Genomic DNA, 25,182 nt, shown 5'->3' on the forward strand with positions numbered 1-25,182 from the left:
AAACACTTACTTCTGGAGTCAAATGCACTTCCATAGGTGTGTATGTTGGCCAGTACCCCATCGTAAGTATGTTCACGGTTAGATCTATAGAACCTGGGTCACTCTGATTCTGCATATACTAAAGACAAAGAAAACCAAGAGGAAACAGTTACTGCAGAATGTCATCAAAAATAACTAGTTCGTAAAAGAGTAAACAGTGTAATTTTCAAACCACAGTTCAACATGTGTTTGCACCTAGTCCCAAGAACGCATCCCACTGAAGCCATGCAACATGTTCCAAAGTCATTTGGGATATTTTTTCTTTCTTGGTTATGTTACCAATACAGGACACTAGCACACCTCTTTAAATCAAAAATTTTTAAACATTTTTAGGGATTACTTTTCTTTTTCATTTTGAATTTCAGTTATTTGGACATGTGGACATGTATGATTCTCAAGGCGGAGGGTTTTCCCTTGGCTGACACCCCCCCCAACACAACTTAAAGCGGGGTGGCTCCTGTTCGGCTGTCCCACGTGAAACAAACAGAGCTTGCCTGCTTGAACTGCACCATGATGTCCTTGGACAGCTCCATGTCCTTGAACATGCCTTCCAGCTTGCTGGTGAATGCTGCGCCGCACTCTGGGACACAAGCGGAGGCGTGAGCACCCCCAGGGACGAGGCCCAGCGCAGGGAAGGGTACACCCCGGGGCCCACACGCTTACCGTGCTTTAGTTTGGACAACATAGATTTTTCAGCATCTACTGAGGCGCTTTTTCCAACAAGGAGTCTTTTTGCCAAATCTTTTTTATAAAATGCTTCGAAGACATCTTTCCCTGTTTATAAGCAAATGAAAATGGCGTGAGACGCTGGACTATTAACGCGCACTTGCTCACTCCGGCTGAGACTCCAGTGGCGGCTGTGCCGCAGGGAGCTCGGCAGGGGCCTGTGCGGGATGCCCCCATAGGAGGACACCCGCGCTGCCATCGATGGGCGCCCACCCCTCCATTCCCCGTGCTGACACGGAAGCGGGAGTGTTTCTGTCTGTCTGTCTCAAGGAAAAGAGGGGGCCCATGTACAGACGTGTTGACCATCTCGTCTCTCCCTGCTCAGTGTTAATAGGAACAGCGTAGAGTGTGTCTCACCGTGAATGAACCTGAATATTATCATGACCTTGTCGAGAATCCTCTCCAGCTCCTCGTCTGTTGCTTCTTTATTACCCGCTCTCAATTTTGAATCAACATGTTTTGCTGTGAGAGTAAAAGTTTACAGTATTTAAAAAACAAGTATTTCTTATATAATACATTTCCTAAATAGAAAAAAAGAGCATCTTTAATTTCTACAAGCAAAAAGTAGACAGCAACACTCTAGAACCTTTCCAAAAAGCTATTATTTTATGACAAAAGGCAGATCATGTGAATTTTCTATGACAAGTATTTTCAAGTCATGGGAGATAAATAATTATACCGCTGCTCCAGCAACGGGAGGGCCCCACCTTCCAGATGTAGCATCCCTGAACACAGGCCTCTCGTACCTGAGACCACAGATTGGCCATGCCTTCCAGAAGCCCACACTCCAGGAGTTCAATACCCACCTCTGGAGAAACCACAATCCAGAAAGTGGTATGAAGGCCAAGCTAAACTGCCTTGTGAATTTTTTGTTTGGTTGCTGACTTTTTCTTTTTTAAAGATTTAATTTTTTTTAAGTAATCTCTACACTAATGTGGGCCTTGAACCCACAACACCAAGATTAAGAGTCGCACGCTCCACTGGCTGAGCCAGCCAGGTGCCCCTTTCGTCGCTGCTTTTATTAGTTTTTTCCCTTCACAATTTTTTCATTATGAAATCCTCTGAACATACACAGAGGTAGAAACTGCACAATGAACCCCACGTCCCCATCACATACCCTCAACAGTAGGAAGTTCAACGCTGAATCACTGTACTTACTACATCTTTCTTTGCCCTTTGCCTAAAAACTTCCATTGACTAGTGAGAGTCTATGAATCCCGAAATATGCTTTGCTATTATCACGACATAATTGTATAAAGTGATAATTTAAAAACTGCTTCATCTTAAAACGTGATCTTTTAAGACCACATCCAATTTTACCCTATTTTAATGCTGGTGAGGTAACGCGAAGACAGGGACACACGAACGTCTCCACGCTAATTGGTCACGTCACCCTCGTAACGCCGAGGCACTCTTATACAGCAAACCCTCTTCTTCCGATCCCAGAGCGCAGATCAGCGGCCGTGCTCCAGACAGAACCAGAAGCACATCTGTACTCTCTCTTCCTTCTTCTGTGACATCAAGCTGCCACTTGACAAAATCACTGCTCCGTTCTCCCTTATAAGTGCCGTGTGTGCTTCTACACACACGATACGTATACACACAACCCTTCTCCACCCTCCCCAAGGGGAGCTTAAAGATTCCGGGGAAAGGTTTTGCTTAAGTTCTGCTTTCTTTTCCCATATTAAAACAACGTCTGGAAATACGTTTTCTACCTATCAGTTCTGCGGGCTTATTCGGCCTCTTATTGATAAACGTCTCAAAGGACTCCTTCATCAAGTTGATGAACTTCTCGTTCCTCTGGAAGCATGCTTCTATCACGTGGTCCACTCGGTCCTTAAAATCCAGCAGGTCCTGTACCATATCTTTGTCTTTCTCAGGATTGATGACAATTGTTGTCCCGAAAGTCTACAAGAACACACACACTGCATCAGTGGCAGGTAACGGCACCATACATGTTCTCCTGAGACTTTAATAATCACCGTTGGTGTTAAATACCAAATCGTTTCAAAAGTTCCACAAATTCAGTGTACGTTCAAGAAGTTAAGTGAATATACAATTAACGCTTCAGTGTTTGAATTCTGCTTTTGAAAGAATTTGTGAATTAGTGGGAAAATGTCCACTGCTTAAAAACAAAAACAAAAATAAACTTTTACTGGGGCGCCTGGGTGGCTCAGTCGGTTGAGCATCCAACTCTTGATCTCAGCTCAGGTCATGATCTCACAGTTCGTGAGTTCAAGCCCCATATTGGGCTCCGTGGAGATTCTCTCTCTCCCTCTGCCCTCCCCAACCAACCCCCACCCCCTGCCCAAAATAAATTAACATTTAAAAAAAACCTGAAAACTTTCACTTACAAATTTCTCAGACGTTCCCATTAACCCAACACACCTACTTGGACTTCTTGACTAGAGTTTCCTTTTTCTCCCACTGCTAACCAAAGCCCAGTTTTAGGCTGCATTTTTAATTGAAAAATGCTATATTAAACATCACTAGAAGTCTATTATGTGACAATAATAGTTAGCTGTTTGATGATATAAACTTTGGTAGATACAATTATACTATTTGATGTGTTTAGAGAAGGGACAGAGACAGCAGGCCCCAAATGGAGTCACTGTGCTAAGCATCACGTCAGCAAACCAGGGCTTAACACCTGACCTAACTGAGGTTTTGGTCCCTCCGAGGAACAGAGTCTTCAAGCACTCAATCACTAGGCTTGTCAACACTAGTGACGTCATCTGCCAGACGGTTCCCTGTCATCCCCTCAGGAAGGTGACCTTGCCACAAGCAATCAGTCTTTGCCAGGATAACTTCCTGGTCCTGCCCCATCCTGTCTATAAAAGGCTTCCCTATCACACAGCTCCCCAAGGCTCCTTTCTATCGGCTGGATGGTACCAAATAAAGCCAGTAAGATCTTCAAAATTCCCTCAGTCCAATTTCGTCTTTTCAGATATGTACTTTGGGAAAACTGGTCTTAATAGCATACGTACACATACTTACGTATCCTATACATAAGTGAAGGCAGATTACTGGCGAAATGGTACAAATGAAACTGGCAGCGATCCCTTCTGGAGAGGGACACGGTATGCCCAGCAGGGGTGGAAGGGATTTTCCTCCGTACACTTTTGTACCGAGTGCATTTAAAAATAACACACACACGCTGCCAGGGATCAGCTTCACTGTGATAACGACACAGTGTCGAACATAATCTCCATTCCTGTCAGTGTGACTGCATGTCGCTGACAGACACTCAGGAACAGCGGTCACACCACTGATCTCTAAGACCTGGACTGCATGTGTACAGGGGAGCTCTCGCGTTCAGCACACGTTCCTGCTCCTAGGGCTACTCGTCAGCAAAGCCCTCGTTCTCCAATCTTTTTGGAACATACAGCTCTGTTGCTGGCGTGAGTTGGTAACCACGTCCAGCTCCATGTTGTTGTGTACAAAGTATCAGGGGGTTGTGCCTGCGGGCATGAGCTTCCCACGTGGAGGCAGATAAGCGATCTTAGGACTGATTATTCCATACAGCATGCGTGCAAGCTTTCCATCATCCTTTCTATATAACTGAACTTTCTGTGATCACTACAGATTCACGTGCAGCGGAAAGAACAGAGATCCCTCCTACACTTGGCTCAGCTCCCCCTGATGGCACTATCCGGCAAAGCTGCAGAATGGTATCACCACCAGGATCCTGGCACTGGCACACTGCATCCAGCTTCTCCAGGCTGCCCCCCCCCCGCCCCCGCCCCAGAGTATGCTGTTCCCCCGACTTGTCACCGGCACAGCCTTGTGTGCTCCCACCCCCTCCGTCAGCATGAGGGCCCTGCTGCTGCCTTCCCATGACCGTATACAGACGCGTCACAGAAACATCACAGCACTGTGACAATAACGGATCTGGATGGTGGGAGACGTGGCAGCACACATGCCACCAAATGGATACACCAAAACGTGTAACCATTTTCACGGTCGATGAGCAAAGGCATGAGGTGTTTAAAAATCAGATGCACAGAAATGCGACTTTTTGAAAGTTGTGGCTGTACGTGGCACCGGAGCCCAGGCAGGTGACCGATGGCAGCCTTTAATGACGTCTGGCTGTGGGGTGCTCACGGGCGGGGCCATCTTTCAGAAAAGGTTTGCCTCATTGGGGAGGAAACGCGAGACTGCCGTCCACCCGAGCCCCCGCCTCGAGAAGAGCCCCTCCCCATGTGGGGAGCCACACGGCCGGGAGACAGGACGCTGCCATCCACAGGCGCGGTCACCGCGCATCACGACAGCCCCACGCACCTTGATGTACTCGCTCCAGTGCTGCAGCAGGACCTGCTGCCCACCCTTCACGCGGCTGAACAGCTGGTACATCTGGGTGAGGTCGGGCACTCGGTTCTCGTCCAGCAGCTGGTCGAGCCCTGCGACGGCACAGCGAGCGTTAGCGCGGCTCGGGGGTCCATGTGTGAACGGGCGCCTCACAAGTGTGGGGCCGACCCCTGTCCTCCGTGGGTGAGAAACAGTCCTACGCGGCCCCGTTGGCCAGGCCCCACCGCCAGAGGACGCTAGCGGCCGTGCTGCTCAATTCAGGTCGCCAGAGCCCCGGTCCCACTAACACAGCAGCCAGGGCAGCGCCCCTGGGCACCTCTCACTATCATCACTCAGAGAGCAGATCTGGGGGCCCGAGTCTAACCTGTCAGGTCATCCACTCTATCCACTTATGCGATAAGCTGTGGGAGAGAAGCGTCTGCTGTCTGTTGGGGATTCTGAAGTTATTTAACATAGCACTTTCAGGGGTTTTCCTGTTTTAGGTATTTAGATTTTTACGAAGCCTTTCTAAAACAGTACGGAAATCAGGAAGAGAAAACTGTCTAAGATGTCTGCTTTGTGACAGCCCTGCAGAGGCTGCGAGGCCAGGCGTGGGGAGGTGTGAGCCATGTGACTCAAGTCTCAGGTTCTTCTGTCACGTGGGCACAGTGTCCACACATCAAAGGAGGGAAACAGGTGCACACAGGTGCGTCCTGGGGCCAGAATCACACATCTTTAGCAAGGGCTCTGAATGTTTATTTCTCCAAATTACATTCTGACCTAGTGATGCAAATAATTTTTTTTGCAAATAATTTTTTATAATTTATCCTCCTGAAACCCTAAATGTCTTTCTTCAAGAACTCAAAAACTACAGCTTCTCAGTTTTCAAATGTCTCTTAATAAAATTTAGATTAAGCTTGTACATAATTTGCCATGTTCTTGGAAGACTTTATGCAAATTTCTACTATTTACTTAAAGTCATTCATCCTAAGACTCCTTTCAGAAAATACCTAGTATAGGGTTTGAACACACTTGCTTTAGATGGACAGTAAATCCAGACCTCGTCCGTGTGAATGATTCCCAGTGCAGAAGGACAGAGATCCAGATCTGCACCTGGACCTTGGCTTAGGGGCTGTGCTTGGAGGCACCTGTGTCAGGCTGTTCGGAGCCGCTTTCCTTACTTGTATGATGGGGTCATGACCTCACAGGGTGGGAGGGGGCGGTTCCTGGGCCTAGAAGATACCGGCACTCAGTAATGCCAGCTCTCCCCTCCTGGCTTTGTTCTGGTTTCCGTGGAGACCCTATGTTCAGGTGTCTCATTACAGATAATACTACCACCTGGCAGAGTCCAAATCAGAATATATTTGGCTATTTATTTTTCTTATAATTTATAATTTACGTCCATAATTCTGGGCCTCCCCATAATTAAGCTTTAAGGTCTCCAACATCTTGAAATAAATCCTGTAGCTCCATCATGACTTTCAAATGGTAACATTACACACCTAATAGTTATACAAAGTACCGTGAAGGACTGAAGAGGGGGAGACCGTGCGCTCTGAACCCCAGAGAACTAAGCACACTGTGAAGGGCACAGACACAGAGGGCAGGCGGGACGCTCCTCCGGGACACACAGTAGCTGCTGGAACCACCCTTACCAGGGCCTGACGAGCAGCACCAGGGATGTGGCGCAAGAGGGCACGCTGCCCAGTCAGCAGTGCTGCGCCCTCCCTCTGCCAGCGGAGGGTTTGTCCGGCATACTCGGGACTCTGGCCGAAGTCCCCAGCCACCTGGCAGTTCACGTGGCGTTCAGCCTCTTGGGGTGCGTGGGGAGGAAGCCCCACCACAGCCGCGCAGCCCGTGCGACCAGCCTGCACCCTTGGGAGCTCTGTGCCTGCCAGCGCCCGTAGGCACCGCACAAGGACCCAGCTGCAAGCTGTCTGTGGCCCAGGGGGTTTCTCAGCGGCTTCAGCTGAGAACAGCATGTCCTGTGATTTCTTGATTTCTACCAGACGCCTTTCCCGGTGTTTCCAGGGCTAACATGCTCGTTATTGCCAACGATTTTTAGTGACTGTCTCATCGTGATGGATGTCCTTAAGCTGGTATTTACGCCGTTTCACTCACTTCCTTAAAATGTCAAGGGCGACCATGCAGGGTAACTTGACACAAAAGTTAGGAAAATCTACCTTTCTGCAGAATTGCTGTCAAATGTTCTCCTAACAGCTGTTTCTCCACACAAGCAATCAGTGGTTTCCTATTATGAGGCAAAAAGACAAGGTGTAAGCAATTGATGGAGAGACTTTGATCACCTGTAAAGATGGGGCATTTATTGTCTACACACCTGACACGGAGTTAATCAGAACAGCCATCTCCCTGCTGTCCATGAGGACTCTGAAATCTTTCTAAAGACAATCTTACTGGACAACAGAGACCAGGGGTCCAGGGAAAAGGAGACACCAGCAGACAGTCAAGTGCCCTGCACCCCAATGCCTGGCTGGCAATTGTCAAAACAAAGCTTTGCCTTTTGGATTCAAGGCACACTGGCCCCGTCCCCCACTCCGTGGCCGCCCCTGCTCCAGGCCCCACAACCTCTACGTGGACAGGCCTGCCCCCTCCCATCACCACTTATCAAGGAAGCTCCTCTGTGAGGCCCATACTACGGAAGTGTCACATCGAACAGAATATTTGAAACTCTGAAACATCGCCAAGTGTGACTGCCACAGTCACGGGGACATGCACAACTGTCCTTCCTGAGTACATATTCCATAGTTCATGTCGTTTTAGTTTTTCTTAATCAGACATGTGCTTTAGTCCCAGGATTATTAATTTCGGGTATCTTCTCAAGTCTTTGCTTCATAAAGAACTTTACAATGGCCCACCTTAAACCTAACAGCGACCCCAGAGAAAGCACATACCCCCCTTGCGAGAGAGCAGAGGTCAGGGACTGTGCCCACTGAGAGGTGAGGGTCTGCCTCCAGGAGGGGCAGCACGATGACGGGAGGTGGGGGTGGAGGTCAGAGGTCAGGGGCTGACAGCAGGGAGGGCCAGTAGTGCACCCGTCCAAACAGCTTCAGCGGCGGCACGTCACCAGGGGGCAGCGGGTGGTTTCTCCTTGTTGACTACTGAGTAACGCTGCCTGAATATTTGCAAGCAAGTCTTGCGGATGTTTTTACTTATCTATTTGGGAGTAGAACTGGTGTGTTGAAAAAACACCTAGCTCTGTCTACCACTCTGGGGAGCTGAGGAGCTAACGATCCGTCTTCTGGGCAGCTGCCCATGTTCCTACTGACCATGCACGGCGGTTCTGACTTCTGCTGGTCCTCACCAGGGCTTCGTGCTGTGTGCCTTTTTTACTCAAAAGCCATGGTGGCAGGCGTGAGGTGGGACTGGTTTTGATGTGCAGTTTCCCGATGACTGGCTTCGCCGAGCGACTTGTCCTGTGTTCACGGAACCACTGCCTCCAGGCGGCGTGCAATCTAGACTCCATCACCGTTTCCATTCCAACAGCCCATGCAGCACCCACATGAGCCCGGGTGCTGTGACAGGTCCCAGCAGAGCCCAGGGCAGAAACTGCAGGCCCCTCGAGCCCAGAGGTGCAGTCCTGGGGAACGCGCTGCCTCAGCACCCAGGTGCCCAAGAATCGACCTTATAATCTACAGTGACAAAGTGACAATCTACCGACTGTGCCAAGCAGCAGGAGAGCGGGTCCTTCCCACACTGAGGGATGAGAGTCCCTGGGGTAGGGCCTGCCGAGTGACCTGGCTGTGGTGTCCAGCATGAGGCGGGTCACAAGGTGCAGCTCAAAGCAGTGCCCCGCTGCCCTCAAGCATGCTCCACGTCCAGGATGCCGTCTACTGTGCTCTGAGGGCGTGGGGGCAGGAAGGGGCGTGTGGAGCCCAGCGCGAAGGCAAGTGTGGCTTGCTCAGCCGTGGCTTCCCTCTTCTGTCCTTGACGGCAACTGTTTATTTTGTGACATCTGAATCACCCAGCGCGGCAGGAGCCGCCTCAGTCAGTGCACCCTCCATCCACCTGTGCTCGAGCCCAGAGGCGAACCACCTTTATCTGTTATTCCTTTGCTTAAATAACTTACATATACTTGTAAGCAATATACTTTTTAAAATTGGGGGGAGAAATTTCAAATCTAGCATATGCACAGGGGTGGATGAGCACGTGTGAAAAGGAAAAGGACTGCTGTGCCCAACGCCTACAGGTCATAAGGTAGAAGGCCCCAGTGGCCCCAGTGCCCCGCCCCCTCCATCCTGAACTGGGCGGGTGATTTGCTTGCTGTTCGCCAGGATTTACCATGTATCTCTCTCCCTAAAGTTCTTGAACTTCACAGTATATGGAAAACATCAACAGAAAAAAATGTAGCAGATACTTAGCGAAGACTCTTATCCAACCTTGATGTGACCTACTGGCACATCATTTTCCCTCATACTCCCTGTGCGTCCCTGCTGCCGACCTCCAGCCCCTGTGACTCCCTGGTCCCCAGGGGACCTGGAACACAGCTGTCCTGGCTTCAGCACGACCATCCTTCTATGTAGACCTGGGGCTCCCCATGGGCCCCTCAAATGTCTAAAGCAAGCTCACCTTTCCTCTCCTGACCCTCTGTTCTCTGTATTCTCAAGGTGCCACATCGGTGCCCCTCTCATCCTGCCTGCCCCACTGCACTTTCTACCCTTCAGTCTCTTCTATCTCTGGTTTCTCTTAACTCTCCTCACTTGAATAAATGTTACGTGCAGGGTGAGAAACAGACATCCACACAAGTTTTCTCTTTTACTTTTCCCTAGCTGCTTACCAACTTCAGGTTTAGAGAAAACAAAAATTAGATGAGAAGAAAAAATAATGTGACTTAATACCATAAATAAAAATTACAGCTACATTCCACATCTAACAAAAAGTTTACAACCCAAAGTGCCCGACACTCAATTATACTCCATCAACATAAATAGAATCCCTTGTTACTAAACCCCAAGATGCCAAGTTCCTCAGCCTCAAGTACTCCTTTCGGATGAGAACTCACTGAGAACTCACAACAGGGCACTTGTGACTCACAGGCGCTGGATAATCACAAATAACATAAGCAAAACGTGCTAACAACAAAGATACTCTGATAGTACTGGCTGAGTCCAAGAAGACAGCATTTATTTCAATAAACAGCCAGGAACAGGGCAGGCTACGGCCATGCCGTGAGAACTGAGTAAATGAATGGTACTCACTGTGTGCTGTGGTCTAGGTACGTGATTACTCGGTCTCCTTCCTCCTCTAAACGCTTACTTACGTGGTTAAGATATTCTGGAACCTTCCAAACACAACATTTAAACATGTCAGTAACAAAGATTTTATTTTTTTTTTAAGTAACAAAGATTCTTGATGTTACCCAAGAAGCTGAAACACTGTTGTCCACAGAAAAATTAAAAAAACAAAAAAAACCACCTTATATATTCAAGGCAAGTATCAGAACAGATGAGCGGGGGCGTGAAGGTGGGCAGGATACATAGCACAGAGTTTCCTGAAACTCAGTTCTGGAGAGTAAAAGTGACCTCTAGAGTGAGGACAGGGCAGCCCTTCTTTGCTGTGTCCCGCTCACTGTCAAGCTCCTGGGACGAGGCCCTGGGTCCCTGCCATCACCGAGGCCCTATGCGCAGGCGAGCAGCAGCACTCAGGTCAGAGGGTGCAGGCCTGATAGCATCCCCTGGCCCCAAACGAGTGGGGTCAGCAAAAGCTAATCGACAGACTGGGTGTTCACTTGGGGAGGCCAAACAGCACGGATGCAGAAGATCTCCAGAGGCAAAGGGCATTTCTCCTGTCACCTGACGGCCTAGGGGGCCCCCTAATACGGTCTCTAGCGCTCTGACCCAGTGGTGGCAGCAAGGCTGGGTACCGCACATAATGTGTCCTCTCCAAAACCGGGATGGAGAACCAACGGTCAGTCCATCCTGCGCGACAACGATCAACATTTGGGGGAGGGTCCCCAGGAGCTTCCTTCAGTCTCTGCTCTAACTGCTTGCCAAGATTTTGGGTTCATATGGCTACTGTTATATGTTTTTTCCTGTGGTCTTTTGGGTAATTTTTTCCAAAGCCTCATACAAATGGAAGATTTGGGGTGTGCTTGGGTCATTTTTACAGTTAAGATTTCCTTTTATCCTCTTGTTTTAACTTGTTACTTTACATGTAGAAGCTACCTTACTGGCTTTTTCACTTGGCAGGGGAAGGGCAATAAAAAAGCTTCTAAGTCAAGGGGCGCCTGGGCAGCTCAGTCGGTCGAGTGCCCAACTTTGGCTCAGGTCATGATCTCACAGTTCGGGAGTTCAAGCCCCGCGTTGGGCTTTGTGCTGATAGCCTGGAGCCCATTTTGGATCCTCTGTCCTCCTCTCTCTCTGCCCTTCCCCAACTCGTGCTTGCTCTTGAAAATAAACATTTAAAAAAACAGTTTCTAAGTTATAAGAAATTAAGTCTTTACTGTAAGAACAATGAAGCCTGTTACTGAGAATTTCAGCTAGATTGTGGCTTTCAGATTTCTTATAAAATGTTTGTGAATGTGGAAAGACAAACTTTTAAAAATTAACTTAAACGCACTTCTTTAAAAAGAAATAAGGTGACTCAGAAGTACCTCCTTGTCTTACCTCTCTTTCTTGCATTAATCTCTGGCCTTCTGCAGCATATAAACAATTAGTTTCTTCCAAAAATTTCACTTCAAATGAATCTTTATATACCTAAGAAAAGAGAAAAGTTACTGGCCAATTACAGAAAAGAAACCTACCTTTGGAAGTGCTGATAATCCAAGCTTTTGAGGGAGCATGGCTGCGGTGACTTGGCCCTAAGGAGTTGCCCGTGTGCCTCTCCTCCAGAGGCCTGGGCAGATCGGCCCAGCGCATGGGCTCCTTAAGGGCCTGGGCAGGAGGCACCGCCCTGGCCTTGGAGCACTGGGTCTGTGTCCTAAGGGCACTTTCCTCTGTGGTTCCTGATCTGGCATTAGCCTGACAGTCACTCCTCTTGCTCATTTTTAACAGCCACTTTTATTATTTTAGTTTTTGCATTTAAATCTTTCATACACCAGTTTATTTTGGTATAAGTAGTACAGACTATCAGGAAGTATTGGGGCGTTTAGGACAGGGCAGATTACCCGAGGTCAGACAGCAAACTCAACAGATATAGACACAGACTAGTAGGAGTTATTGGTAAATGTTTAGGACAGGACAGATTACCTGAAGGTCAGAGAGCATACTCAGCAGACTTCTTAACAAACTCCGATCCACGGCTTCACCACTTCTTTCTCGTTCAATTAATAGCAGAATCCCGTCAATACTTTTACTCTGAACCATTTTATCACTAATGATATGGTTTCTAAAAAGCTCCAATCCCATATCCCTGTACAAACAGTAAAAACAAGACTAAATTTTAGTTTCATTTTAGAAGTTCCAGGTGAAGCTCCAAGCTATGCTGTGCCTGTTAGCCCAAACTGTTGATTTGCTAATTCTCTCAATCCACCTGTCAAGTACTCCTTTGTTGTGTTTTCATTTGTGGCCAGCCTATTGTGCCTTGTATTTGCTTTCTTATCAAGGCTGTGTCCTGGGGTGGGTCAGGCATCACTGAGAAGTACGTCAATCTGGGAACAGCTCACATCCTTCTTCCTGGGGCGGGATCACACACTCGCCACCCGGCTGGCCCTATCCTTCCCTTTTCCGTCTCTGGTCCCTCTCCAGAGCTTGCCATACACCTCTTCCTCTGATGGCACTCGATCCCCTCCGTTGGCGGCTGGAGTGTGAAACTGCACTGCGAAGAGGCCACCACACGCTCGGCTTGTTGCTGAGGAATTCAGGAGGAAACCAGCTCTCGGCGGTTGTGCAGACACCACGGGATAAAAGGTCTTGTGCTCTGTTCAGACACCTCCACAGGTCCCCCAGAAGCCAGATACCGAGCAGACAGACACAACTCAGTGCCTGGACCCAGCAGGGTCTTCTGAACGGGCAGTGGGGGGCGGTGAGCAGTAGACAGGTGAGTGTGGATTCTGGGGAGCCCCACCTGTGGTGAAGCCTTTCCTCCAGTGCACACCACAAAAGGCCTTTCTGGTTCCCTGCAGGAGGTGCAGGCCTGGGTCTCGTGTGCACTTGGAGGACACAGCAGTCAAGCACATCGGTCAGTCGTGGGGGCTCGAGCCGGCCGCCTGGGTTTGACTCCTGACCCCACCCCCTACTCATGGTGCCTCTGGGTCTCTGCCTGTCCTTCCCTAACCGCAAATGGCATCACACACACTGCTTTACGCCCGTAAACCCTTTCCACGCTGGGCGAGGCAAGTAGCAGGTGCGGTACGGAAGAAGTGTTCACTGTTGCTCCGCTTCTTCCTAAAATCTCAATCTCCGCTTCCGGCTTCAACTGCTCCCCACAAGCCATCGAGCAGTCTTCTCGACCCACGTCTCCGCCTCCCCCACAACCTGTGCGTCCTGGGCGGCTCCTGTTTCCACACAGACCACACTTCAAACTTGCTGCCCCCTCCCCTCCACTACCACCTCTCCTACCTCAGCCCCTCACCAGTCTTGCTGGCTCTGCGAAGCTCAGGCCCAGACCAGGGCTCAGCCTCCTTCCGCATCCTGCCTGGGGCGTCTCATACTGCACTGTCCTGCTCAGGTTTTCTGTCTCTGACAGTGGCCCGAGGCTGCTATCGCTAGGCTGTAAGCAGGGCTTACAGTTTATACGACACGTTATGTTATAAACTATGTTCACAAATGAACAGTTCCGACCCGGCAGCCCCACAAGCTGGGAGCTCTCTGCCTCAGTTTCTCCGTCTGTAGAGTGGAGGCGATAATGGTCATCCCCTGCAGAGCTGTACCACAGACTAAAGGAGCAGGTGCCAAACCTCTTAGAACAGTGCTTTGTAGAGTAGCAACCACGTGACCTTCCGTTATCTTCAGTTACATGCTTGCTGTTTCTTTGAACAAAGGCTACCCTTTCTGCAGCCGCGTGCGGAAGCCTAGCACAGTGCAGGTGCAGATGCCAGTAAGAGAACGAGGGGCAAAGTGGTGCTGAGGATGGACAGACATCCAACCAGGAGTGTCCAAAGCTGCACAGATGGGCGGGAACATGAAATAAAGACAAAAAGTGTCCATGGGTCTGGTAAGCAGGGGTCACGGACACCTCAGGAAGGGCGGTGTCCGTGCCTCAGGTCAGAGGAAACAGACGCAGAGGAAACTGAAAAGAAAGCACCTTGTTAAAGAACTTGGGTTTAAAGGGAATGGGAGAATGGGCTTCTATGCCAACAGAGACCGGGAAGAAGCCGAGGGCGACATCAGGGACAAGTCTGATCAGGAGGCAGGAGCGGGAGCCTCAGGGGCATGTGGAGTGGCGAATGGCATCAGCAACAGGGTGTGGAAGTCAGTGACGAGCACCCAGAGTCACAGGGCGGGGAGTCCCTGAAAGATGCTGTGTGATTGACGAGCAGACTGAAACGAGGTCTCCGTATCTGTGGTTGGTCAGCCGGATGGGGAGCTGTGGGGGACTTCAGGGCCCCGGGCCATGACCTCACCAGCCTCGGTCTTCTCAGAGCAGGGCGCTGCTGGAGTCAGTGAGCGCCTGGGCCTCTCCGTCCCAGCCGAGGTGAACCGTGTGCCCTTGGTTCCAGATGGCCCTGGAGTGCAGCGCCCAGGGACAGAAATGTGGCTTCCCACAGTCCTGCTGTGTTTGCCTGCCACCTGTACTGTGACACTCACTGCAAGCTGGTCAGGGTGCCCCAAGGGGCTCCTCCTGGGCGTGGCCGGCCTGGCTCGGCCCCCTCACTCCGGGGCTAAGGTACGCCTGGGCCTGGACAGGTGCGCTAGTGATTCTGGCTGACATGAAGGAGCACAGACACGGTCCTACTGACCAGGACACTCACCAGATAGAAGGAAGCATGGAATTCTGCAGTACGTAAGTGCGGTCCAAAAACAGGAAAATACTTCTGATCATGATCTGGCAATTAGAAAAGCATTTATTTATGTAACTTACTAACTAAATATCCAAGAGCAGGCCTTCTGAACTATAACTGGTGGCTGTCTCAAATCTTGCAGTAATTGTTTCTTGAGGATTCTCCCCACCAAAACCTTCATGATTATTTCCCCAAATTTAATTGCTCCTTTGGTATTTGATTTTCATCTCTTTTGTCCAGAAAATCTGACTATAAGGGAAATCTGGTCACTTCCTGCCTGATGTGGTAAACCTCACAAACCTGAAGAGATGCTCTAAGCTTTTTAAATAATTAGTCCTTGTCACATCGGCATGAGGCTCTTGGCCACGTGTTTGACTCTCTTTTGCAAGCCGAGTGAAGACGACACAGGACCACCAGGAACCTTGTGATTCTCCTAACACAGCCTTCCTAACAGACGTTTATCTATTCTGACCATGTACCAGGTGCCTGGCCTGGAAAAGAGGTTCATTCATTGTCCCCTACTCACCTCCTTATTAGGAAAGGTACTACTACCATGTTTTCCCCCACAGCCAGGTCATGCTAAAAACTCACATGCATAAAAACAGATCAGAATCAATACATCTGCAAAGTCTAAGACTTTGGCTGTCCAGTTACAGTAAAAACCTGGAAGTCAGGCTTGATTATCAGGTATAAAGTGGGATTAAGAAAAACTTTAGAGACCCATTCAGGAATCAGCTCAGGTACCGTGGGTTGTCAGGTGGGTTTGAAGGTCAAATTAGCAGCTGGCCCCAATCCAGAAATGCAGCCGTTCACACAGGCAGCTTTTCCCTGCCCTGTTGTCCTACTATGTTGAGCTGGATGGCAGCATCTGACCCAAAACAGAATCCCAAACAGCACTTCCCTATCTCGGCCGACAGTCTGGCCCACACTATCCTCAGATGGGTGAGGGAAGATGGACGAGGCCATCTTTGGTTAGAAAGGGGGGGGGGGGGGGGGAAGACAGCTGGATTGAAAGAGGCACACCCTCCCAGCTACCCAATCCCCTTCCTGCTTAGCTACAGCAGAGGGTGAACAGGACCAAGAGGAAGTGCGTTGGTGAGACCAGACACTGGGCTCTACCGATGAAGATTATGGAGATTATGGGACAGCACACTGTCCCTAAAACCAGGGTTAACAGAAAAGTCAATACGCTTACCATTTGTCTGCAATGATCTTGCCAGCAGGTGTTAATCTTCTTTAAAAATAAAACACTATCTAGTGAGTCTGTGCAGACCTGCTAAGGAAAACTTTAGAAATGCTGGCCAATTATTACAGCTTTAACCCCATAACTGCAGCTCTTGACACAGAATCTACACATCATTTTGTTGTCAGAATACAGAAGGACCAGAGGCGTCTGTGTGACTTAGTCAGTTGTGTCCGACTCGACTTCGGCTCAGGTCATGACCTCATGGTTTGTAAGATCGAGCCCTGCATGGGGCTTTGTGCTGACTGTGCAGAGCCTGCTTGGGATTCTCTCTCTCCCTCTCCAAAAATAAACAAACTTAAAAAAAAAAAAAAAAAGAATACTGAAGGACCAGAGGGACCACAGGTGCAGGTTTTCTGCATCGCTGAACTGTGTTCCCAATTTGTGATGAGCCTCCAGCCACAACCCCCCTAACTTTCCCGTTCCCCTTGTTGCTGTTATGGCCAGGTTCCTTGTAGAGCCCTGCTGGCTGAATTAACCACCAGGTCACAGGCTTCACGAATCTGGGTGGCTGGACCTAAGGGCCTATCCTGCAAAGGGTGGTGGGGACAGACCCCAACCTGCACTGTTCCAGTGGTGACAAAGCAGGTCGACTATTAATAGCACCAGAGAACAGGCAGTTGGAGGGAGGTGGCTGAGGTTTAACTTTAACCTATATTCTCAATGAGAACCGATATGAAGTCTCATTCATGCACCGCATGAGAACACACTCACCTCGATAATTAGGATGTGTTTTTTAAGAAGGCTCAACATACTGCTTATAGAAAAAAGAGAACTCCAACACGGACTCCTAGAGCAAACTACAGCCAAATGCATCCAGCACGGCCTTCACAGGTTTGGGCAAAGTCATTGTCATAAACGTCTACACGCTGCCTGTGGCTTACAAAACTCCCCACGTTTGTGCACCTCCAGTTTCCCCAACCACACGATACACATGCTGCTCCCTCTGTACAGTCCCAGCTCCAGGACCCTGGGCCAGTGATGAACTTCCCTTGACCTCGGTTTCTTCAGAGCTGGTGTGAGGTTACATGTAAAATCCACAGCACATACAGAAGCAGCGCATGGGCCAGGGCGTGAGCTGTGAAATCAGACAGGTGTCAGAGTCTTCAGTCGGCAAGGCGGTCTGATGGAGCGAGGGGGGCCAGTGGAGGGGAGGACACAACCAGGACTTTGGAAAGAGGACAGAAGATCAGGAAGCTGTAAGGAACTGACGGGCACACGTGCATCCTTGTCATCCAAGTAAGGAGAGCTGACCTCAGCCACAGTGGTCCTGGCCACACATCCTATTTTCTCCTGGGGCTTTGCTAATAAATCACAAATAGTAAATCCTAGCAAAAACCTAGTCGTTCAATGGTTAACATGTTATTCCGGAAGAAATCTTTTATGACTGCTCAAATTTACAGTGGCCTACAATATGAGAACCTGACACAGACAGTCTAAAAAAATGAAGAGTAAGTCACAAGCACATGTAGCAGGGACCCAGCAGCTCTGGCACCCGGTGCTGGACACAAGCCAATTGCTGACACCCTGGCAGGTCTCCAGGGCAGTCTGCATCAGCTGGGGGGCCAGGCTCTGTCGGAAGGTGGGGCTGCCCGGGGTGAGACTCCCACTAGCCAGTCCCACACCGCCGGATGGTGCAGGCGCCAAAAGCGAGCAAGCAGCACTCGGCCCGGCACAGGGCTTCCTTGGGAGGGAGCGGCCCTGCATGTAGGGCTTACTACACGAGATGCGTCTAGCCGGGTGAAGCTGTCACTTGTGGTTGTTTCCCATGGAAAACAGTACGAAACAGTAAGGCCGGCATGCACCGAGCTCCAGCCCTCTACATACCAAAGCCCAGAGCCTCACATGAGCACTCTCGGGGCGTTAAGACATACCGCCTGCCATCATAGGCTCCCAACACTGTCCCCTCCTGTCTGGAGAAGGGCCAGGCCTAGCTAAGGTTTTAAGCAGTGTACTGAGAGGAGTCAGTCAGGTGTCAAACAGCAAACACGGAATACCCCGTGGCAAAGTGCGAATACATGTGCCCGTGACTACAAGGATTCAACAAGAAGGAAGAAACCCAAAAGACAGCGCCCACGCCAAGTAGAAGAGTGACTGGTTCTCTTTTCGCCCACGCTGTATAAGCCGGGTTACCCCACTCTCCTACCCCAGCAGAGTGTGCAGAAGGACAAGCCGCCCTCACCCCGGCCCACCACCTGACACCCCTCACCCCAATCAGGTCTGCCTGCTATGACCGCAGAGGACATTTTCTGCCACAACATTTGTCACAGTTCATGGTTTGGACGATTGAATTATTGCCTCCCTCATTAGCCTACAAAGTCCACAGAGGCAGGAAGCCTGTCATGTTCACCTCTGAGCCGCAGCACTAACCGAGGGCTGCGCCGTGTAGACACACAAACCCAGCCTGCTGCCGGCGCTCCACACGTGCACGCGGGCTACATGCTGCTCACGGAGGGTCTTCATAAAGAAGCCCAAAGCCTGCCGTCATCTACGGAGTAGGAAGACACAGGAAATCGTGAACACGCCGGTCACCTCTGTCCTTCTGCCGTGTAGACCACGCTGCTGCTATGTGGGACTCCACACGGACGCCGCAGGCTGGCAGGCTGGCCCTTCTGTGGTTCACCACAGTGGCGATGCCCTAGAGCTGAGTTGGGGGTGGGAAGAGTGAGTTCTGTGCACAGGTGCTGGCCGGCTCAGATTCCACTGAGAGCCGGTTGCTGTCATAGAAGAGGAGCTTTTAAACTGAGCCTGGGTGCGTGGCGCAGCCTCCTTTCTGCACCGAGTGATGCCAGGTTCGGCATGCGCTGCTTTTGGTTGAGGCGTGCATGTGCAGGAAGCCGTGGTCGTGGGGAAAGGCCTATCACCAATAGCAGGAAACTTATTTCGAAAGGAGCAGGTAAGTGCAGAATGCAAACACATGAATGAAAGAACAGAGTCAGTACTGTAAGAAAATCACAGTAGCTGACTCAATTCCATAGGAGTCCTTTACCACCTGTCTACCAGGGGCTTCCTGGCCTCCCTGAGCACTCCTTCCGTTGTCCTCACCAGCAGCATGCGGCCAGTACAGCGGAGGGAGCAGTCCTTGGACCTTAGAAAACAGCCACATACAAACTACAGGAACATCCCAGAGACCAGAGACACCCCAGCATGCTCTCCCTGGAGTACTCCTGCAGGGCCTGGGCATCTGCAACAGCCCTGCTGCTCGGCCCCTTGAAGTCTGGCAAGGCTACCCACCCTTTCAGCAAAATGAGCTCCGAGGGCAGGACTGTGTCCCCCATCAGCCACCCCTCCCCCTGCACACAGCCCCTCCTGGGGGCGGGTGCGCGCCTGACTGCCCTTTCCTTACACCCCAGGGGCTTATCTGAGCCTTTAAAAACTCCCACCACCCTGACCCATAAATGCCTACCTTTATGCCCTCGTCAGTCTCCCTGGGGTTTAAGCTCTAAAGGGCCAGAACCTACTTCACTCCTGTTTCCAGCCCCGCCCCGCCCCCTTCTCTGAAATAAGGAAGTGCTACCTCTGGCCCACCTCGTCACCAGTCTCATCCTGCCCGTATCACTGCCAAACATGATACAACTGCACTGGATTCTTGCTTCAAATACCTGCAGGGGCCCTCAGATGTGCACTTAAGTCCAGACCTTTCAGAGCGTACGCAAAGATTCAAACCCAAGCTGCAACTCAGAATTACGGCCTCAAATTCCACCAGTGTGCCCAGGTTCTGGCCTTGTCCCACAAGTGTCCCACAAGCGCCCCTCTCCGATGGCTCATTCCCTCTGGCTGGCCACACCCCACTGGTCCTCCATGATGGGACTCCAGTGTACCCTCCTCTGGAAAGCTCTGCCCCAGCTGCTTCCTGCACTGCAGTTCCTGTCCCTGATTCTAATAACTTAATATCTTGGAACTCAAGATGCCTCACACCAATGACAATTCATATGGCAGAGTATCTTTTCATCTTTTTTCTTTAATGAAAGACATCGTAGTTTCTAGAAACATGGTTTTGTCGCATCAAGGAAATGCAACGACCCTGCCCCCCGCCTCTATCTCAGCACCAGGACTACTGGGAGGGCAGAAAGGAGGCGATGCCATCATTTCCTACTGTCGGATAGAGGTCTGGACAGGAAGGAAGTCCCTGCTGAATGACTGAATTAATGAACACATTCCTGTAACCCACAAGGTAGGATTAACTGGCAGGAGGCTAGTTTGATCAGGTAATCATGAAGTAGTCTTGAGTAAGCTGGGACAGCTGGGTTAGGAACAATCACAGCAGTTCACCCTAACATGTGCCTGTCCCAGAGAGGACACCTGGGAATCTGCTGGTGACTTCTGGGAAGTTCAGCCTAACCTGCAGGTCTAGGAGAGGACACCTGGGAATCTGCTGACTTCCGGGAAGCCTGGAAGTCAGGCTCCTTTTCAGAAGTCAGCATCTCAGATGGGCTCCTGGATCCATCACCCAGCCTCTGAGAATCCTGTGCTGTGGCACTGAGGTAGGAGAGGAGCCTCTGTGTGTCCTCAGAGGATGCCTCAGAGACGTGGTGCATACTGGCCATCTTCCAAAGGTCCAATGGTATGGTCACCTTTGTCCTGAATGGACTCATGATTTCTGGTAGGAAAGAGCTCTGCCGGAAAATACTGCACAGGTGCAGTTACAGATGCCAATACAATAGAACCAGAATGGACTCTGCTCACCCATTTACGGGAAGACCCTCTTGCTCTAGGCCATGTGGGCTTCATTGCCATGGATAATCCAGAGCTTCGATAGCAGGTGACAGAGCTGTGGCAGCTGCCCTGAGAGATTTTAGCAAACTCTGAATGCTTTAGTTTCTCAAGGGAAGGGTGATGGGACAGAAAGGACTCCTTCAGCTAGAACAAGAGTTAGAAATGAGCAGGCTCCAACTACCTACTTTTGCGACCTGGAAAAGTGCAGTCATAAGCAGGTGTCTGTAATATTAAATCCACTTCCTAGTTCCTTCCCGAGACTAATAAAGGGGTGGGGGTGGGCTGGAGCACTGGGCCGAGGCCAGACTGTCGATAGGATGTAAGGAGCCCCGTCTCCCTGGCAGACACTGGTCCTGCGTGGTGTGCTGGCAAAACTCGAAGATGCCCGGCCACCTACTTGCCTAGACTGCCCTCCCTTGACTGGTGGGCGGGCTGGGAGTATGGTGGGTTATATCTCAGAAGACTCTGTCTCAGCAGACCAGAGAGGGGCATTCTTCTGTTGGCTCAGAAGCAGCAACTAACCATGCTGTCAAAGAAGAGGCCTTGAAGCAAAAAACCAAGGGCAGCCTCCAGGGGCTGAGAGCGACATCAGTCCTGCAACAGAGGGACAGGAGTTCTGCCTGGAAGGCGGTCTGTGGGAAAACCTAGACCGGCCAGCCCGCGGTTTCAGCCAGTGACACCCTGAGCTGAGAACCCACTGAACCGAGCTGGGACTCCCTACCCACACAACCGTGAGCCTACAAACGGGTGCTTGTTTATGTCGCCAAGTCTGCGGGAAATTTGTTATGCATCAGAGATAACTAATATAGATGGTTTTTCACAAGAATGAAGGACAGCAGAATAGAATTAAGACATTTCTCAGAAGTCTTCCTAAACACTTCAACCATACCCAATAAATGGACACTCTTTTGCTTTAATCAGATAAATAATGTAAATAATAAAAATTCCACTTAAAAAAATCTGTTATATTAGGTCACGTGAAACAAATGTTAGGTTTTGTTTTATAAATAAATGGGAATTTTGAAAGCTGTTGTTTTAACACTAACAACAGTCACTACTTCTTTATCCTATTAATGTTCAGCCTCAAGAGATTTAGGTAATGCATAGAAACTCATGAGCCAAAAAAAGGATATTCTCTAAACTGAAGGATCTGTGCTTGGACATGATCTTCACAGACCTGGCGCAGCTGTTTGTAGAGTGTTGGGGAGACTTTGTGAGAACAGAGATTTTCAACAGCCTAAAAACAAAAGGAACAAGTGAATTATTCACCATGAATAACAAAATCGTTCTTTAAAAAGACCTGTGTATGTAAATAAAATCACAATCATAACAGACAAGCACCCCCTTCGTACTTATAAAAACTACAAAGAAACTGTTATGTTTAAGTTCAGGGTGATTATTGTCGGACTACTGGAATCCAGGAAGGGTCTGGTAAAAAAGGTAACAACAACTAATACCGAGCACAGATTGGACGGCACACCTATGTCAGCCCATGACACCTGGGACCCCGCGGCGTCCCTGCACACATCTGAGCATCTACAATGCCCTATTTTTTTTCTAGTGCAGCAGTCTCTAAACCTGGCCACTCACCACTCTTACCCGGGGACTTTAAAACAGATCTGGATGTTCCCATACATTCATCTGAGGTGGAAGACACTGGAAAGGTGGATGAGTTTACCTTGATGATTATAACATGCAACCAGGTCAGGAAATCACTGCTCCGGACCCTCAGTGACCACCTTCCACACAGGTGGGCGAGCATCAGGGCAGTTTCTGCCCGTAGCGCAGCGAGGACGCTCCTGAGTGCCCAGGCCACAACAGCTACACTGTACTTGTTTCCTACATATTTTTCTGCAGGCTGCATGTGTAATTTATTTAGGCTTGTCTTAAGTTAATGAAGAAACAAGTTTTTTAAGCAGAAACATTTTTCTTAAAATACCTTTATCCACATCAAAAAATAATGGTTGCATATTCTCACTGGTTCTAATAACATTTCTTTTCCAATTTCATGTACAAAACCAGCATCTCATTCAATCCAAGTGAGATACTAAAAACAGAAGTGTAGTTTTTTATACTGACTAGTTTTGAACCATCTAAAAAAATATGGGGGAAACACTTCAGAATCTGAATTTAAATCAAATACTATATTCCTGAGGAAATAGGTAACTTAAGTTTTTATAAAGCTATTTGTTGTAGCAAGACTTGTAAATATTAATAGTTCCCATGTTTAGGATTATAAGATTGCTACCTATTAACATAAATTAAATAAATACAGTAATCACTATTGTATAAAACACATGCACATTCATAAAGGTCAAAAGGGAACACGGAATGAAGATATTAAAAATTATAACTTGTTTTTTAGCAAGTTTGTTATCAGTGCAATAGCACAATATGGCATTCCCCTACGTGCTGCCTTGCTCTACAAATAAGGGCTCAACTACACTGTTTAAAGCCCCGAATTTCTTTCTCAAACCCTGTAATTCCTTCCCTTTGTAGTCCTATCTTTATACTTCAAAGATCTATCCTTGTGTTTCTGAAAACCCAAAATAACCTGCTGACAAATGCTTTTGCTCCAGTAACTTAATTATTGGGAGATCCATAAGCATAATTATTATGAAACGATTTTGATGCAATACATGAAGAAAACGTATTTTCTTTGGTAAAAATCAAGATGAGCTTGGTAGTACGTGTCCCTCACGGAACATCTCACTCACGGAACCACTTTGCCTGCTCTCATTCCTGAAGGAGGAGTCAGTGTCCTCAAAACAATCTTACCCCAGTTGTGACATGCTGTCACTGTTGATTTTACAACACCTTTCTCATCTATGTCCTCTTTGGCACATATTTACTATTTACATGAAGCACACTTAAGATCTTTTCTTAAAACAGAACCTGGGGGCCTCTTACAAGCACCAGCCAAACCCTGGCGTAGACAGGTTTGCTGTGGGTGCTGTCCTTTCTCAGTGTCTTTTGCTGAGTCACTGCTGGTGTCTTCATGTTACAGGCACCCTCACTGGGAAGAGAGAGTGCGGCCCAGCAGGGCCCCTGGCTGACTCTTCTGTCAGTTACAGGAGCACCACAACATACAAGCCCCCTCCCCAAAAGAAGTGCTGGAGACAGAGTCCTGCTTTGGGGCGCAGAAGTGCCCGCTGTGGGGTGTGAATTGGGAGTCCAACGGTACGGTGTGTTTCACATTACCCCTCACATGTGTAAGAGGCACAGCAGACAGAAGGAATTCAGCTAATCCAAGGATGACAGGAGGGGGAGAAGCCCTGTGTTAGTGTCTTCCTCGCTTTCACTCAGCCATGGAGGAAGCCGCCTGTCCGAACTGCCCAGGCACAGCTCTGTAATCTAAGTCTGCCAGGCCTCCACACCCAAGCCCTCTCCAGGTTGTCGTCTGTGTTGGGACAGACAAGTGCACTGAAGCCAGACAGATGGGCATACGGCAGATCAGACACCGGTCCCTGTGCAGGGTGGAGCCGCAGCCCCCAGCATACTTGGCCCTGAGTGTGGAATATCCAACAGGACATTAAAGAGAGCCGTGGGGTGGGGGGAACGCACGGGAGCAATGAAATGAGAGCACACGGTCCTGGAAGACGATCTGTTTCATGAAAGTCTCGAAGGCCAAAGCTGAGACCAGACAGAAAAAGGAGTGGAGGGTACCGTAGTGTGAGAAATCGTAAAAGAGAAAAGCAGGCAGATACTAGGAGCACATATTTATGTAGATGAAGGGAAAATGAGAGCCAGTCCCCAGCCTTGGGGAAAATCACACCCGGGCCAACCTTACAGAGAGAGGCGCACAGGCCGTGGCCACGCCAGAGCTCACACTTGACAGCCGGAGGCCGGCACAGTGCTCTCCTGGCACACATGCACAGTTCCGGGTGGGGGGCAGCTATGTCCCCTCTGTAAGTGATACTTGGTCTTGAAGGCGGACCCTACTCAATCGTGGGCCCACTGAAAGGTGATGAACTCACCGCTCGGAAGAAAGCGCTAATGGGGTTCTTGCCTGTAGGAAACGAGTACAGAATGATGCAGAAATTAAATTACAGCTCAGATCTGAGTGAGAGAGTATGTTTGAGAGGGATCGGAAGTCACCTGGATGGGGGCTTTACGGCCAACATGGGCAGCGTGGGGGGCAGTACCGACCCTGACTCCCAGTTCTCAGATGTTCACAGTCAACTCCTGAACACAGACAACTAATCCCACTGAGTGCTCAGAACTGCTGATTTATGAAATTCTTTCTATTAAGCTGAATAGATTTGAGTTTGGA

The 25,182-nt window shown here is 49.4% G+C and overlaps 1 protein-coding gene across 1 annotated transcript in view; it reads right to left on the minus strand.

Annotated features, from left to right (window-relative positions):
- The window catches only part of CUL4A (cullin 4A), a 46,671-nt gene that overhangs the window by 15,419 nt on the left and 6,070 nt on the right, over window positions 1-25,182 (minus strand). Inside the window, exons 3-15 of the mRNA XM_060636632.2 lie at window positions 22,042-22,146; window positions 16,146-16,214; window positions 14,921-14,994; window positions 12,258-12,420; window positions 11,676-11,765; window positions 10,269-10,351; window positions 7,236-7,303; window positions 5,047-5,165; window positions 2,481-2,673; window positions 1,123-1,227; window positions 703-813; window positions 534-619; window positions 11-118 (exon numbers count right to left, since the gene is read on the minus strand). Of these exons, the coding sequence (XP_060492615.1) occupies window positions 11-118; window positions 534-619; window positions 703-813; window positions 1,123-1,227; window positions 2,481-2,673; window positions 5,047-5,165; window positions 7,236-7,303; window positions 10,269-10,351; window positions 11,676-11,765; window positions 12,258-12,420; window positions 14,921-14,994; window positions 16,146-16,214; window positions 22,042-22,146 (1,374 nt within the window). The remainder of the gene's footprint in view (window positions 1-10; window positions 119-533; window positions 620-702; window positions 814-1,122; window positions 1,228-2,480; window positions 2,674-5,046; window positions 5,166-7,235; window positions 7,304-10,268; window positions 10,352-11,675; window positions 11,766-12,257; window positions 12,421-14,920; window positions 14,995-16,145; window positions 16,215-22,041; window positions 22,147-25,182) is intronic.

The sequence above is a fragment of the Panthera onca genome, chromosome A1 (genome assembly GCF_046562875.1).
Source record: "Panthera onca isolate mPanOnc1 chromosome A1, mPanOnc1 haplotype 2, whole genome shotgun sequence".
Classification (NCBI taxonomy): domain Eukaryota; kingdom Metazoa; phylum Chordata; class Mammalia; order Carnivora; family Felidae; genus Panthera; species Panthera onca.